The sequence below is a fragment of the Chelmon rostratus genome, chromosome 3, assembly GCF_017976325.1.
Source record: "Chelmon rostratus isolate fCheRos1 chromosome 3, fCheRos1.pri, whole genome shotgun sequence".
NCBI lineage: Eukaryota > Metazoa > Chordata > Actinopteri > Chaetodontiformes > Chaetodontidae > Chelmon > Chelmon rostratus.
The window spans coordinates 27,992,072-28,005,941 of NC_055660.1; the positions used below are offsets into that span (position 1 = coordinate 27,992,072).

The 13,870-nt window shown below is 41.8% G+C and overlaps 1 protein-coding gene across 2 annotated transcripts; it reads left to right on the forward strand.

Moving 5' to 3' along the window:
- The first annotated feature begins 1,195 nt into the window (after positions 1-1,195).
- On the forward strand, positions 1,196-13,582 carry LOC121603838 (phosphatidylinositol 5-phosphate 4-kinase type-2 beta). 2 transcript variants are annotated; one of them, XM_041933091.1, is made up of 11 exons: positions 1,196-1,314; positions 1,580-1,777; positions 4,513-4,610; positions 6,605-6,701; positions 6,807-6,959; positions 7,205-7,351; positions 8,993-9,031; positions 9,536-9,649; positions 10,269-10,536; positions 10,829-10,932; positions 12,391-13,582. In XM_041933091.1, exons 2-11 carry the CDS (start codon positions 1,634-1,636, stop codon positions 12,469-12,471), a joined length of 1,245 nt encoding a protein of 414 aa, XP_041789025.1. In that variant the 5' UTR covers positions 1,196-1,314; positions 1,580-1,633; the 3' UTR covers positions 12,472-13,582. The 2 variants fall into 2 exon arrangements, with proteins under 2 accessions (XP_041789025.1, XP_041789026.1); XM_041933092.1 differs by having other exon boundaries at positions 1,199-1,314; positions 10,269-10,530.
- Positions 13,583-13,870: the final 288 nt, after the last annotated feature.

Genomic DNA, 13,870 nt, shown 5'->3' on the forward strand with positions numbered 1-13,870 from the left:
GATCACATACATTATCCTCAGTGTGGACTGGGCCTAACCGAAGTGCTGAAGTATTCTTATAACAATCAAGTGAATTACAAGTTAAAACAAAATGTATTTGTCTCATGTATTTAATTAGTGTTTAATCATTTAAATCCGAGATTAGAAAGCTCCTCTTCCAGGTAACAATAAAACAAACAATAAAAACAACACAATTTTACAGACTGACAGGAGAGCGAAAATAAATGAGACAACAGTAAAAGGGAAAGAGAGCAGAACAGAGACTAGAGTGCAGGGTAAATGAAAACACTATATAATGACTATCACTAAAAAGTGTAACTGTACTTTAAACTAATGAAGAGCCAGCAGTTCCTTTAGGTGCCAGGCAGAGATCATCAAAACTGTCCCTTGAAGCCTGCAAGAGGCCTGGGGGCGGCTCACAAAAATCAACACTGTTACTGCAGACTGTACTGACTCCACCTCTGTGCTGCTGCTGTATGTTAACATGCAGCACATGGTGAGAGCTTTCTGTGAAGATGACACACTTGTGACTGACTGGAGATTTGATAGTGCAGATACAGTGCACAGGGGGTAATGGTGATTTCATGCTAACAGTACAGGGAACATATAAATTATTAGAGAGTAGTTCTTTAGTTATAAACTGTAAAAAAAAAACTATTACAACTACACTATTACAGCTGAGTGCATCTTATAGTGTAGTGACATTTATTCATGTTTTTAAAGGGCAACTCAAGCAATTTAATGTTACTTCCATAAAGCTTGCATGACTCACAAGAGACAGATTTTTTAAAAGAAATGGCTAAGTTTAAAGCAGCAGGGGGAAAGATATCCGAACATTTTTACTCGCTAAAATGGATCCAGCTCCAGATAGACTGGCTCCTGCATTTCCCATAATGCAACTCAGTAGCATCTGTTCCTTAGACTCACCCTGCAATAAATAAAATAAGAAAAATCCAACTATTTGAAAACATTTAACAGAGGGGTGCACTGGATGGACTTGGCCTCAGTATTTCATTCATCAGCCCTGGCTACAACCCATCTCCCCTCCTTGTCCTGCGGGTAATCCAGGTCCAGGTCCTCTTCCAGGGGAAGGTGTGGAAACCCCTGTAGTTCTGCCTGCGGCCTGTTGGGGGCGCTGTTGACTGTGTAGTGCAACACAGACGCCATCTTGAGGAGACCCCGAACGCAGCGCTCGCTGGCGGTGATTGACAACAATCTCAGGCGCATCATGATGGGATTACTCACCAACAAGTAGAGCAGCATAATATCAGTGTAGGGTTGCAGGCGCTAAAGGGAAAGCAGAGGAGCTGTCCGGTGAGTGTTCACCGCTCCGGTTCTTTTTGTGTAGAGAGAGGCTGCGCTGTAGCCTGATGGCCGGCTAGCTGCTCTTTGGACTCCACCGCGGCCTGCTCGGGAGGAGGAAGGGTGGTGACGGCGCAAAATGCTCTACCGCTGACTCCCAACAAGACAGTTATCCTTCCCAGAGACTCGCTGCGAGTTGGACAACGAGCACGATGCACTTATAGTTTTTTTTTTTTTAACTGCTCTTAACTTTCCGATTTTCTTGTTGTGTGTGGAGGCTCCGAACGACAGTGAGCGCCGTCTTGCGTACCCTGAATTCCCAGCCTGAGACATGTCATCCAACTGCACCAGCGCAGCGCCTGTCAGCGCTAGCAAAACCAAGACGAAAAAGAAGCATTTTATAGGACAGAAAGTGAAATTATTCCGCGCAAGTGAGCCCATTCTCAGCGTTTTAATGTGGGGTGTCAACCATACGGTAAGTGCGTGTTAATTGTGTCGTTGTCGCTCGTGAGCGGTTTGTTTATGCCGCTGTTTTGATTTAGCTAGTCCGCTAGCTTGTTAGCCAGCTGCCCTCATCTGTCAAGACAGCTTTGATGCTTAAAGTCAGCCACGTAATTAGCCCATTTCATGGAAATTCGCCAAGTATTAGCATTAGTTTGCTTGGACAGAAATCTGCTGGCTGACTCTATGCTGAGCTTGTCGCTTTCGTGCAGTTTGCAGCTAACCGCCGTTGCCTTGATAGCTAGCCGCGGCTTGACGTGCCTGAAGCATGCTTTTTGCAGGGATTTAAAGTGTGTCGGTTAAGCTCTCTGCAGCTGTGGAGTAATAATCAGAAAAGAGCATGTTCGCTGCAGGTTGTGCATTTTCACTCCAGCCACAGCGTTAACAATCTGCCATCATAAATCATGGATTGTGAAGTGTTTCGGAGCCAAGTCGTGAGCTGCGGCTGTAGTGCAGGCATGGAGTGGGAGGGGTGTGACAGGCAGCCGGAGCAGCAGGTCACACAGATTTTCAGCCCCACAGCTGCAGACAGCAGCCTGCCTATTGTTTGAATAAACCTGCTCGGAGCGTGCTTTTGCAGCTCCGGTGATCGCTGCCTACATCCACTTGCTGCAGTTAATTCCATCACATCATTCCCCTATAAATAGAGCAGAAAAATATATCACATTCACTTTTGGCTGAGGCTGCCCATGGCTATGTAAAGCACAGTGAGGGGCAGAATCGACACCAGTGATGGATGGAATGGGTTTGCACCAGCAGTTTGGTCATGCCTAATGTGCAATAGTAACTGCTTGTCAGACACCCACTCTTGCACAGTTTTGATTGGTGCTTGAAGAGCAGCCTCTCAGGTGTGACAGAGAGCTCTGTCCGGGGCTGAAGCTTTTTGATTTGCTCCGAATGGAAGAACACCTGTGATCTGCAGTGTGGGTTCATCTCCACGATCAGGTGAAATGTGTTGTCAGGTCCTTTACTTTTGGTTCTCTCGTGTCAGTTAAAGCGCATTACTGTTCAGTCAGCACTGTTGTGATCTAATGACAAGCTGACTTGTCTGCCAAACATGAATTTATTCAGTGATTGGTAGCAACTCAAAGGTGATTAAGTGCCAAAACTGCTGATAGTGACAACAGTCACAGCAGATTTGACACTGTGACAGTGGAAATGTGTGTCTGTATCAAACCCCTCTGATTTCTGCAAGACGTAACATCAGAACCACAAACACTAGCTATCCTGTTAAAAGAAATGACACAGCGGATGAAATGCATACAGCCAAGGAATTAAGGAGGCAGCTAATGATATGGTTATCACTGCAGCATCTCCAGGATTCAGTGGGTGAACTTTGGCAGTGGGCGTGTGGGTGCAGCACACAGGCCTGGTGATTTGAGGTGTGGGTGGGAAGCTGATTCCAGACATCAAACAGACTTCTCATCAAAGTCCCCTTCTTCCAGTCAGAAGTTGTATGCATTTTTTAATAGCGCCCTAGCTGTGAATCGGGAGGACTTGCCTTCCACACAGTGTCAGGCGGTGTTTAGATGACGTGCTGCACCACCTGTTTGACGGGTTAATCCCTCAGATTTTTGTAAATGCAATGTCAGCAAGTTGCCCACTCAGGTCCATCAGCCCATCAAGTTAAAAGAGTGTGTTCATATAGAAACGTCCCATTAAAAACACAATAACTGCACGCTTTCATACGTTTCATTTTACTTCCCAAACGACTGAGCTCATGTAGTTAACAGGCCTCCGCAGGCACCAGGAAGCTACCTTATTTCCTTTTTGAAAACTTTATTTCAAAGTTTATACTCCTCATGTAGAAACAACAGCTGTATTTTTTAATACGTATTTCTCCTATATTTTTTATTGTCTTTGGCTATTAATTAGATTGTTTAGTTGTTGTTTATACTGTGAATCCAACGTAACAATAACAGCAGCGTATTCTCTCCGTGCATTGACATACATCATCAGGAGTTTGAGTTGACTTTCAGAATGAGAAGAACCTATTTTAAATGACCAAACAGCACTGTCAGGAGTGCGTACTTCCCCTTTGTTGTTTATCTGCCCGTTATTCCCCGCTGAGCAGTTCCTTAAAGGCTGTTTGACTCAACTGTCTCCCTGGAATAGTGGTATCGCTTCAATCTTTCCCCCCAGTTTCCCTTGTATGGCTGTTTACTTGATAATCTGCAAGGAGGTTTTTCTGAAGTCCATCAGTGTGAGCCTTTGTGCTGGATGTGTGTCAACAGATAAGATCAGAGTCGGGGGGCTTAGCAGCAGTAGCAAGAAAAGCTGTCGGCCTGTTCTTTGGTGCCAGAGTTAATGATCGCTGCTGGTAAACACTGGCAGAGATTTGGCCGAATGTGTCTGGGCTGTTTGTGAACATTGAGGTGTGTTACAGCTGTCCTGTTAATTAGCATGTGCAGTACTTGAGGGCAAAGTGAGATATTTATACATATGTTTCTCCGTTTTACCCTCATATGATGTTTAAAGCTTATCTTGATTTGTTTGACTCGAACTGCACAACAGTAGAGTACTTTGTGTGGGAGTCTGTTTTAAGCATAATTTCAAACTGCCCTCAGTGAAGCTACAAAAGTCAATATTGCTGCTTTGGTTTCTTATAAATAGTTGCTGTATACAGTCTGTTGTTGTGCATATCAGCTATTCCCTCCTGTCTTTAAGCTCTTGTCTGATCTCTGTCCCTTTCTCACTTCTCTCCTTCAGGTTAACGAGTTAAGTAACGTGCCTGTACCAGTAATGCTGATGCCAGATGACTTTAAAGCCTACAGTAAGATCAAAGTGGACAACCACCTATTTAACAAGTAGGTACATCACAGCTTATGCTCTGTCAGCACAGTCTGTTAACGGCACAATCTGTAATCCATGTGTAACCAAAGTGGTCAATGGTCAACCCACCTCTTAGCTCAAATGCTCGTCAGTTGTAGATGTGAATATATTTGTGATTTATGTGGTCAAAAAATGGAGATTGTGCTTTTAACAACTCCCATCCCATCACAGTACAGAAGCAGACTTTGTCTGAATGTCCGTCGCAATCTTGTGAACGCAATATCTCAGGGAGCCATTCATTACATCAGTCATTACAAACGTCATTACAAACGTCCACTTGGACTCAAGGAAGAACTTGTTAGATTTTGATGGTCAAAAGTCACTGTGACCACACAAAACACGTTTTTTTTGCCATAACTTAAGATATTATACGCAAATATACAAATGTATATTTTGATTAAAATTTACACAAATGTCTTATACAATAAAATGATGACATTTTGTATCCCAAAGGTCAAAGGTCAGCTTCACTGTGACATCATAACCTTGTACAAAAACTTTTTTCTGGCCATTATTCAACACCGTAACTCAGGAACAGGAGGGCAGATTGTGACTGGATACTGAATTGGTGACAAATAATTTGAACACTAAATTGACAGAACTCTGACTGTGTATTGTATCTGTGCCTGCTGTCATTTAAAAGACTATTCTCTTGGAGGTATTTGATAATCTTGTAGTCTGAGCGATGCACCAGCAATTTAAGTGCACGTCGTTTGGAGTTTCTGTTCTTTGGTGTCGTAAAGAGCCACAAAGAAAAAACTAATTATAAGCATTGTAAGTATTATTAGACTACACATCTGGCTTCTCTGTCACACACTTTTTAATGAACTGACAAAGTGCACGGAGCAAGATACACACACAGCAGTTTTGATAGCTTTTGAAATAATAATCAGGGAAAATATCTGTGCTGACACACATATGTGTTACCATAGTTACCATATAATGCATGCATAAATATATACATGGTATGTACAGGTCAATTATAAAATCAACACATTTCACAGATCAACAGATGGATTGATTAGTAGTTAAGCTTTTGTCACACATCTGTTATCATAAAGTCCTTTAGTTGCTTCATTTGCTTTCACGCCACAAACGAACTGCAGCTGACCTGAGTTCATCAGAACCAAACCACACAGCTTAGTGTGAGAGCAGCCTTAGTGATTTTGGATGCAGTCTAAATTTCTTTGTATTCACACTTCACGTTTCACATTTTACGATCAAACATCTGTTTGCATTTAACTGGCAATAGGAATATGGGATGTCAAAATTAACTGCATCTGTAAGTTGCATAAATTTTCTGATTACTGTTGAGATTTGTACACATTTAGCTTTAGTAGGGAATGAACATGATAGCAATGCCTTTGCTCCCATCGTGAAACTTGTTTTGTTTGCGGTCCTAAAATTAAACCTGCAGCACAAAACTTTTGTTTCCCCTTGTGGCAGTGAGAGTAATTACACAAACATGAGGGGCTCATGGTGCCATAGGCTCCACCACGCTCCTAGCTGCTGTAGCCTACTTGTCAATATGGTCACACTCCCCCTCAGCTCTGACAAAGCAAACAGTGCTGGTTGATGTAAAACACATCAGTACCGGTGCACCAGCGCGGGAATGTCTGTTATACTGCGAAATACAGAGAGCTTTACATGGCGGTGATAGGCTTATTCAGCATTGTGTGAACATATTTGCCGAGCTTTAATTCTAAATCTGATGTTAGGGTTTGCTTTGCTGTTTGCTCTACCTAAAAATGTCCTCATCCAGTGAAGTGGCAGCACCTGAGCTGTAAATGTTGACACTGAGTTGTATTATTGTCTGTGCCGATCCACACAGTCATAGAAATAAACCCAACAGTCAGCGAACAAACTTCAACATCAGTCAGTCTTCTTCCTCATTCTCAGTAATGAGCCTCTGAGCTGTTTTTTGTTTTTTTTTTGCTGACTGTGCATAACTCCGTCTCTTTCTTGCCAGAGAAAACCTGCCTAGTCGCTTTAAATTCAAAGAATACTGTCCCATGGTGTTCAGAAACCTGAGGGAGCGGTTCTGCATCGATGACCAGGACTACCAGGTCAGTCTCTTCTGCTGAGAAGATACAAACTAACTGTGATTGATGAATGAAAATTGTTTTGAGGCCTCTTTGAAGTAAGAATGTGTCCGGATGTCTCACCCCCAGAACTCTCTGACGAGGAGCGCCCCACTCAACAGCGACTCCCAGGGTCGCTTCGGCAACCGCTTCCTGTCCAGCTACGACCACCGCTTTGTAATCAAAACCGTGTCCAGTGAGGACATTGCTGAGATGCACAACATCCTAAAGAAATATCACCAGGTAGAAGCTCCTCGTACCACTGCACTTCACATCCAGACAGAATACCTGAGTGTTATTAACTCAACACTTTGATATCTCTAATGTGATGAAACGTTTTTTTGAATCTAAAGTCACGCCCGCATGTGAATGATGCAGCACTGTAGACATCATGTAACTGTGGAGCTGTGCAGTTTTAATCAGTTTTCATGCTGTATATTTCATCCCTCACTCCCACTCTTCCCGTTGCACTCTCTGATTGTCTCCAGTTTATAGTCGAGTGTCATGGAAACACGCTGCTCCCTCAGTTCCTGGGCATGTACAGGCTAACAGTGGACGGGGTGGAGACGTACATGGTGGTGACCCGGAATGTATTCAGCCATCGCCTCACTGTACACCGCAAATATGACCTGAAGGTAGGATAAATCACGCACACACAAAACTAGACAGACTTCAGTCACAAATGAGAGGCTTCGTAACATCCGTCTCTCTCATTACACCTGTAGCCTCCCACCAAATGAACACTGTATCTATACATTATGGATTCATTTGATGCAATGTATGACATTTAAAAGGGTTCCTCTCCAAGAAAAAGAAAAGATTTAAAAAATGAAATTGAATTTATCTAATCATCAATCAATATTCTGCATGCCAGGCTTGTACAAAATTCGGAATTGAATTGAGAATGACCCCCAAATTCAAATTCAATTCTTGAATTTCATTAAGAATTTGAAATGAAATTGAAAACAGGAAGTGGAATTGCAATTCAAATTCGAATTGCAGGAAGTAGAATTGGAATTCCATGAAATTCAATGAAATTCATGATAATGAAAGTATAGTTAACAAAGATTCTGTACAGACTTATATGATTTCAATATGTATTTAATATCTACAGTATCTACACTATATTAATATAGGGCCTTACCCTTTGTCCACAGCACGATTTTGTATATTTTTAACAGAAAATGGCCCCATTTGACCACAATTTGTCACTACAAATATGCACTCAATAAAACTGATCCTTAAAATTTGAAGATATGGAGTGCTTCCAGATGGCTGCAACTCTTGATCCAAGGTTTAAGCTAGACTGGTGTAACGGTGAAGAAAGAGCACAATCAGAAACCTCCTCGCTGCAAAAGTTGATTCTGTATGTCCAAAAGCCACTTCTGACATGAATACCCAACCACGCAAACATCCAGACTGTTTTCCTACATGGGCGCTGAAACAACTTCTGTGCCAATTGATGCAACCTCACATGAGCTCCCAGCTTACTTGAGCTCTCCATGTTTGGCAGAGGGCACCAACCCCTTGTTGTTCTGGAAAGAAAACCAAAATCGCTTCCCAAACGTTGCTCTACTTGCATGCAAATGCATACCTGCTTCCTCTGCACCTGTCTCACTTTAAAATGAAAATATAGTTTTTTTAATATAAGTATGTATGCTTAATAATAGTCTCTGTATTGCATTTATAGTGTTTCAGATATAATTATTCCAATATGGAAGAAAAAAAAAAACATGCTAAGTATCACATTCACATTGATACGTGGTTAGAATGAATTTCTCTGAATTGCAATGAATTTAAAATTCCACTTCCTGTAATTCTAATTCACATTCAATTCCATATCCTCTGGGGGTGGAGCCAATTCAAATTCAATTCAAATTCACTTCCTGAGTTGAATTGAATTCTGAATTGTGTACAAGCCTGCTGCATGCACTGCTTTAATATCTGGGTAGTAGCTGAAGATAAATGGAGTGAATTCTCATTTAATTGTCTAGTGTGATTCACATCAATGAACTAGTGAATTAAGAGAAAAAAATTCACTGGAGATTACAAATCAACAGCTCATCAACAAAAAAAAAAGTTTGTGCTGAATATTGTGGTTTGTAGTTTCCTTTGTAGCATACGCTGCTTCTCCTGCCAAGTATTCTCTGGAGAAAACAGTCTCACTTGTCCAGGATTGACAGTTTAAAAAGACACCGTGTGAGTTAGAGCCTCTGATGTGTCTTGAGCTGCTTTCAATTCGTGCTATTTTAATTCTTATTTTCCCTCTTTTTTAGGGTTCTACGGTCTCGAGGGAAGCCAGCGACAAGGAAAAGGTACATTTTATTTCAGTGCTGTGACGGCTGCTGCCGTGATGGGACAAAAATAAACGCCCTTAGCTCACCCCAGAGCCAGAATTGTCAAATGACATCTAAAATAAGTAGTTGTAAGAAAGCAGATGTGTTTTAGCAGTACCTCATGCTGGCCTCATGCTGTCAGTGTGTACATGCACTGTAGAGTACTGACAGTTATTCACGCTGAGTTGTTGGAAAAGGACTTTCCCTGTCCAGTGAGACCAGAAACCATTGAGGGACCATTGCTTTTGACCTTATCTCTATGTATTTGTCATAATATGACATTTATAACTCATGAATTGTTGCACTTTTTCAGTAGTATCCTGTCTCTATTCATGCCCCTAATCCCCACAGTTGATGATGAAGGTGTGGCCCTGTGACCTCTAATCATCTGAATTATCTAACAAACTGAAGCAGGATCCATTAAACCCAGAAAACTGCCATTTCTGCTACTGTTTGACACCAAAATCCTTCCCCTCTCTTCAGGCAAAAGAACTCCCCACTTTTAAAGACAACGACTTCCTGAATGAAGGCCAGAAGCTACAGATAGGAGATGACAACAAGAAGTACTTTTTGGAGAAGCTAAAACGGGACGTAGAGGTAAGAAACATCTTCATCGTCTTCTGAAATGTGCCGGTAGCATGGAGTACTGAAAAATGTCAAATACCAACAGCTGGGATTGGTATTGTTCTGTATTTGTTCTGTGAAGAGACTAGCTCTGTTTCTGGTCTCCAAGTACAGCAAACACCCCGCTATGCTCACCTAGTCTAGCTAGTCGCCAGCTGTTATGTGGCGAAGCAGAAGTATCGTACAGCGGAAACATCAGAGCTTTTTCACTGCTGCTAGAACCAATGGGGATGAAAGTGGTGTGATTAATGCAAAACAATAAACCGTGGCTCACAAAACCAAAACATTGAGCTGAAAAAGGTGAAATGCTCCTGAGTGGCATTTGGGTCGTTGTTTTCCCGGTTCGTTACTATGAGTAAGCCCTTTCCCATTATACATAACCATTTGATGCATTGTTAGTATAAAAGTAGTCATTAGTGCAGCTTTAAGGACTGATATGATGCTCATCATCATCATCATCATCATCTGTTTATTTAAAAGACTGTTGGGATTTAAATTCACACCCATACATATCATGACCCAGAAGCCCAAATGTGCAGAAGTGACAGCGAGGCATTACATTGAGTGTCTTCTGTGTGTATGTGTTTGTCAGTTCCTGGCCACCCTGAAGATCATGGACTACAGTCTCCTGGTGGGCATCCATGATGTGGAGCGGGCGGAGCAGGAGGAGATGGACGTGGAGGGCGTGGGAGAGGAGGAGGAGTACGAGAACGACGGGATGGGCGGGGGCGTGCTCACCGGCTCCTTCGGCACGCCTCCCGACAGCCCCGGAAACCCTCTCAACTGTGGAGGATTCTTCGGCCCCGGGGAGTTCGACCCCTCTGTGGACGTTTACGCAATCAAGAGCCACGACAGTGAGGGTGACCTTTGACATCCATGACTTACTGTGTTCACTGTAGCTTTAAATGAAGACTACTTGTCTGACAAGGAAGAAGAAAATAAGTAGCATTAGAAATAAGATGCATCATCTTGATTTTTAAGTGTTTAAGTGTTGTGTTTAGGTTTACATTTACCCTAAATTCCAGGCATACAGAGTAAAACTTGACTATCGTCATCAGGCAGGTTAAGAGCGCTCAGAGCTGAAGAGCCGGTCGGTCGAGGCTGTCGTCCTCATACAAATTAAAGCCTTGTGATGTGTTGATCTTGTGCCAGGTGCTGTGAAGAAGGAGGTATACTTCATGGCTATCATCGACATCCTCACGCACTATGATGCTAAGAAAAAAGCTGCACACGCTGCCAAAACTGTGAAACACGGGGTGAGTGTCCAGACTGCATCATAATCCATCAGTTTGTGGCTAATGGCAGACTATTTAGAAGCCCCAGAATGGTCAGTCTTAAATAAGACACTATGAAACAAATAAACACATGAATGAATAATGTCAAATATATCTTTAAAGAAAATAATGAAATCATTTAAGAAGTTATTAAAGCTCCATTCAATAGTGTGAGATGTTTTTTTTTCTTATTGGACTTCATGGTTAATTCAAAACTCCCTTTTTCATAAGTCTGTTTTTATTTCATAAAGCCACTTTTGATGATAGTAGGAGTTGCCACAGGTGTCCGCCCCCTCACCTGTCAGCCAATCACAGCTGCCCTCAGCCTCCCAGTAGGTTTAACAACTGGCAGGACACTAGCTAGATCCAGTTAGCTACAGGAAACACGGTGGTGTGTCATCCTTAGAATCACAACACTGCAGACGTGACTGCATAAAGTAGCCTGCTGCTGCTGCTAACACAGACTCTTCACTTCATCGCTGACCAAGTCATAAATCCGAGTTCACAGCCAAACCCAGCTGGTTTGCTGTCTAGTGAGGTAGCATGTTTTGCATTGTTGAAGTAATAAAGGAGAAAGTAGTTATCATATTGTGCCTGTGCATTGTGTTTATTTACAGCAACAGCCTCTAGTTAGTTGATTCAGAATAACGTCAGCGTTAAATTGCTAGATGCTTTAGCTACAGGATTTAGCCCGCTAATTTGGCTTGCTGAAAGAGACACGGAGCATGTGATTGGCTGAATGGTGAGACAAAATGACATTAGAAATAAGCATTTACATTATGAAAATAAAAAAAAAACAATAATCAAGTTTTAATAAGTTATTAGATTATTTCACCATTGTTCTTTTTACTCCATTAATATTTATTTCATGTCTTTGTGTATTTGTTATTGAACACATAGCAGATATACAGTGGTAAAGTCTTTTTTATAGTGCAATTCCTGAAACAGTTCCTGTTGTCTCTTGTTAGAAAATTAATAGTTTTTAATTTTTTATCTTTCATTAATCATCGTTTATCAAGAAAACATGCTTGATAAACGTTTGTTTCCTGCCCATCAAGGAGGTGAAGATTCACTGATGTTCTCTGTTTCATTGTAAACTGAACATCTTTGGGTTTCAGACTGCTGGTTTGACGAAACAAGAGAGGGAGCTGGTTCATTGCGTTTTTCACTATTATCTGATATTTTGTAGACGTAACAAACAAATGTTTAATTGCAAAAACAATCACAAGAGTCATCAATCATGAAAACAATAGTTAGTTGCAGACCTAAATGTGACGCAGCAAAGGGGATCTTCAGGTCCGAGCGCCCCTGGAAGTGCATTATACTCCATGTAACACAAAAAACAATGGAAATCAAAAGTGTTGACGTTCTTATATTGCATGTGTGTCCCTCCATGTAACTATTTTTTTTGGCTTTTTTTTTTTTGTGTTTGTTTCTCAGGCGGGGGCCGAAATCTCGACGGTGAACCCGGAGCAGTACTCCAAACGATTCTACGAGTTCATGTCCAACATCTTATCATAGACTCATCTCCCAGTCCAGTCCATCACTTCCTGTCAGAGATCTGTCAAAGGCCACGCACTTATTTCTCTTCTCCCCCACCTCAGTATAGGTCAATCTCCCCCCTGTCTCTCTACCCGCCCCCTCCCCTCATAAAACTGCTGGCATCCTCCCACAGCCAGGACCAGTCTGGCAGGAAGGATGCACCGAGCCTGTTACACTGTCCCACTCAATCACACACGCCGTCACACCGCCGCTGCCGCCGCCGCCGCCTCCCTGGCTCCATCATCCAACGCAAGGAAATCTCATGAAACCCCTCACTGAATTCAGAATGACATCCCGATAATCTCCCTGTTCTTTTTTAAAAATTTTCTGCCTCCCAGTCCTCCTCAGCCACCTTGTTACTCCTCACGCCAGCACGGAAACTGTCTCACTAATGCCTTGAACGAGTGTGTCAGCTTCAGCAATTAACAGTCCGTTAGTACAGTCTCTTTGGTTTCTGTTCACGTCGTTGTTGTTCTTATGATTTCAAATAGAGACAAACACACACACACACACACGCAGATGTAAACAACTCGCACAGATGCTGAATGGTCAGATTGCATGACAAAGTCTTTGACAGTCACCATCAGGCTTCTCTCTCAGTAACAACAGAAAAGTAAAGCGAACTGCTGACAAATTGGAACAACAGGGGAGAAACACATTAATATATATTGGTGTATTAAGTAAATGAATGCAATATCAAAAATGCATGGCTGATGTGTACATGAGACTCCACCAGTAAGTTGAAACATCAAACCACTGAACTTAGCATCTGAGTGTTACAACTAAAAGACAAAAAAAGAGAAAAAAAACTTGGTGTTTGAATGTTACGTTGCCATATTGTTTTTGAATATTTTTGAAATTTTAACCGTGAGCTTGGTGGAGATTGGTCAAAGAAAAAAAAAATTGACATAAAAAGGGGAATTCTGCAGCAAATACTTGTTTTATTACCATAAGGATCATTTTTATATCTTGTTTACATTAATGTAGCAATTTTGTGTTTGTATACAGTATTGTTTTGTTACCAACAGACATTAGAAAAAAGGTTACTTGAAAATGACTCATTGCATATTAAAGGGAGTTTTATCTTGTTTTTGTTGTTTGGCTATGCTTATTTCTACAGTGACTGACCCTCAGATGCTTCAGTCTTGAGTCTTTGTGCTACCTTGTGAAGCGCAAGGCTAATATAATGTGCTGCTATTGAATGTCCTTGAAACTACTTGGGTTTTTTTAGATCTGGAAACAACATGAGCACACATAATGCAGCACAGAACAAATAGTTGACAGGGGCTACTCAGACCTGTATCTACATTCAAACTATTATATTTTTCAAATATCAAAATGATCCTTTGCCTCAGCTTGGTGTTGTCATTGAATGCTG

Excerpts from the sequence above, each read along its gene's own strand:
- LOC121603838 (XM_041933091.1), top strand. The coding sequence starts at position 1,634 with ATGTCATCCAACTGCACCAGCGCAGCGCCTGTCAGCGCTAGCAAAACC. Across the intron at positions 4,611-6,604 it reads GACAACCACCTATTTAACAA|AGAAAACCTGCCTAGTCGCT; the intron begins GTAGGTACATCA and ends CTTTCTTGCCAG. Across the intron at positions 9,032-9,535 it reads AAGCCAGCGACAAGGAAAAG|GCAAAAGAACTCCCCACTTT; the intron begins GTACATTTTATT and ends CCCTCTCTTCAG.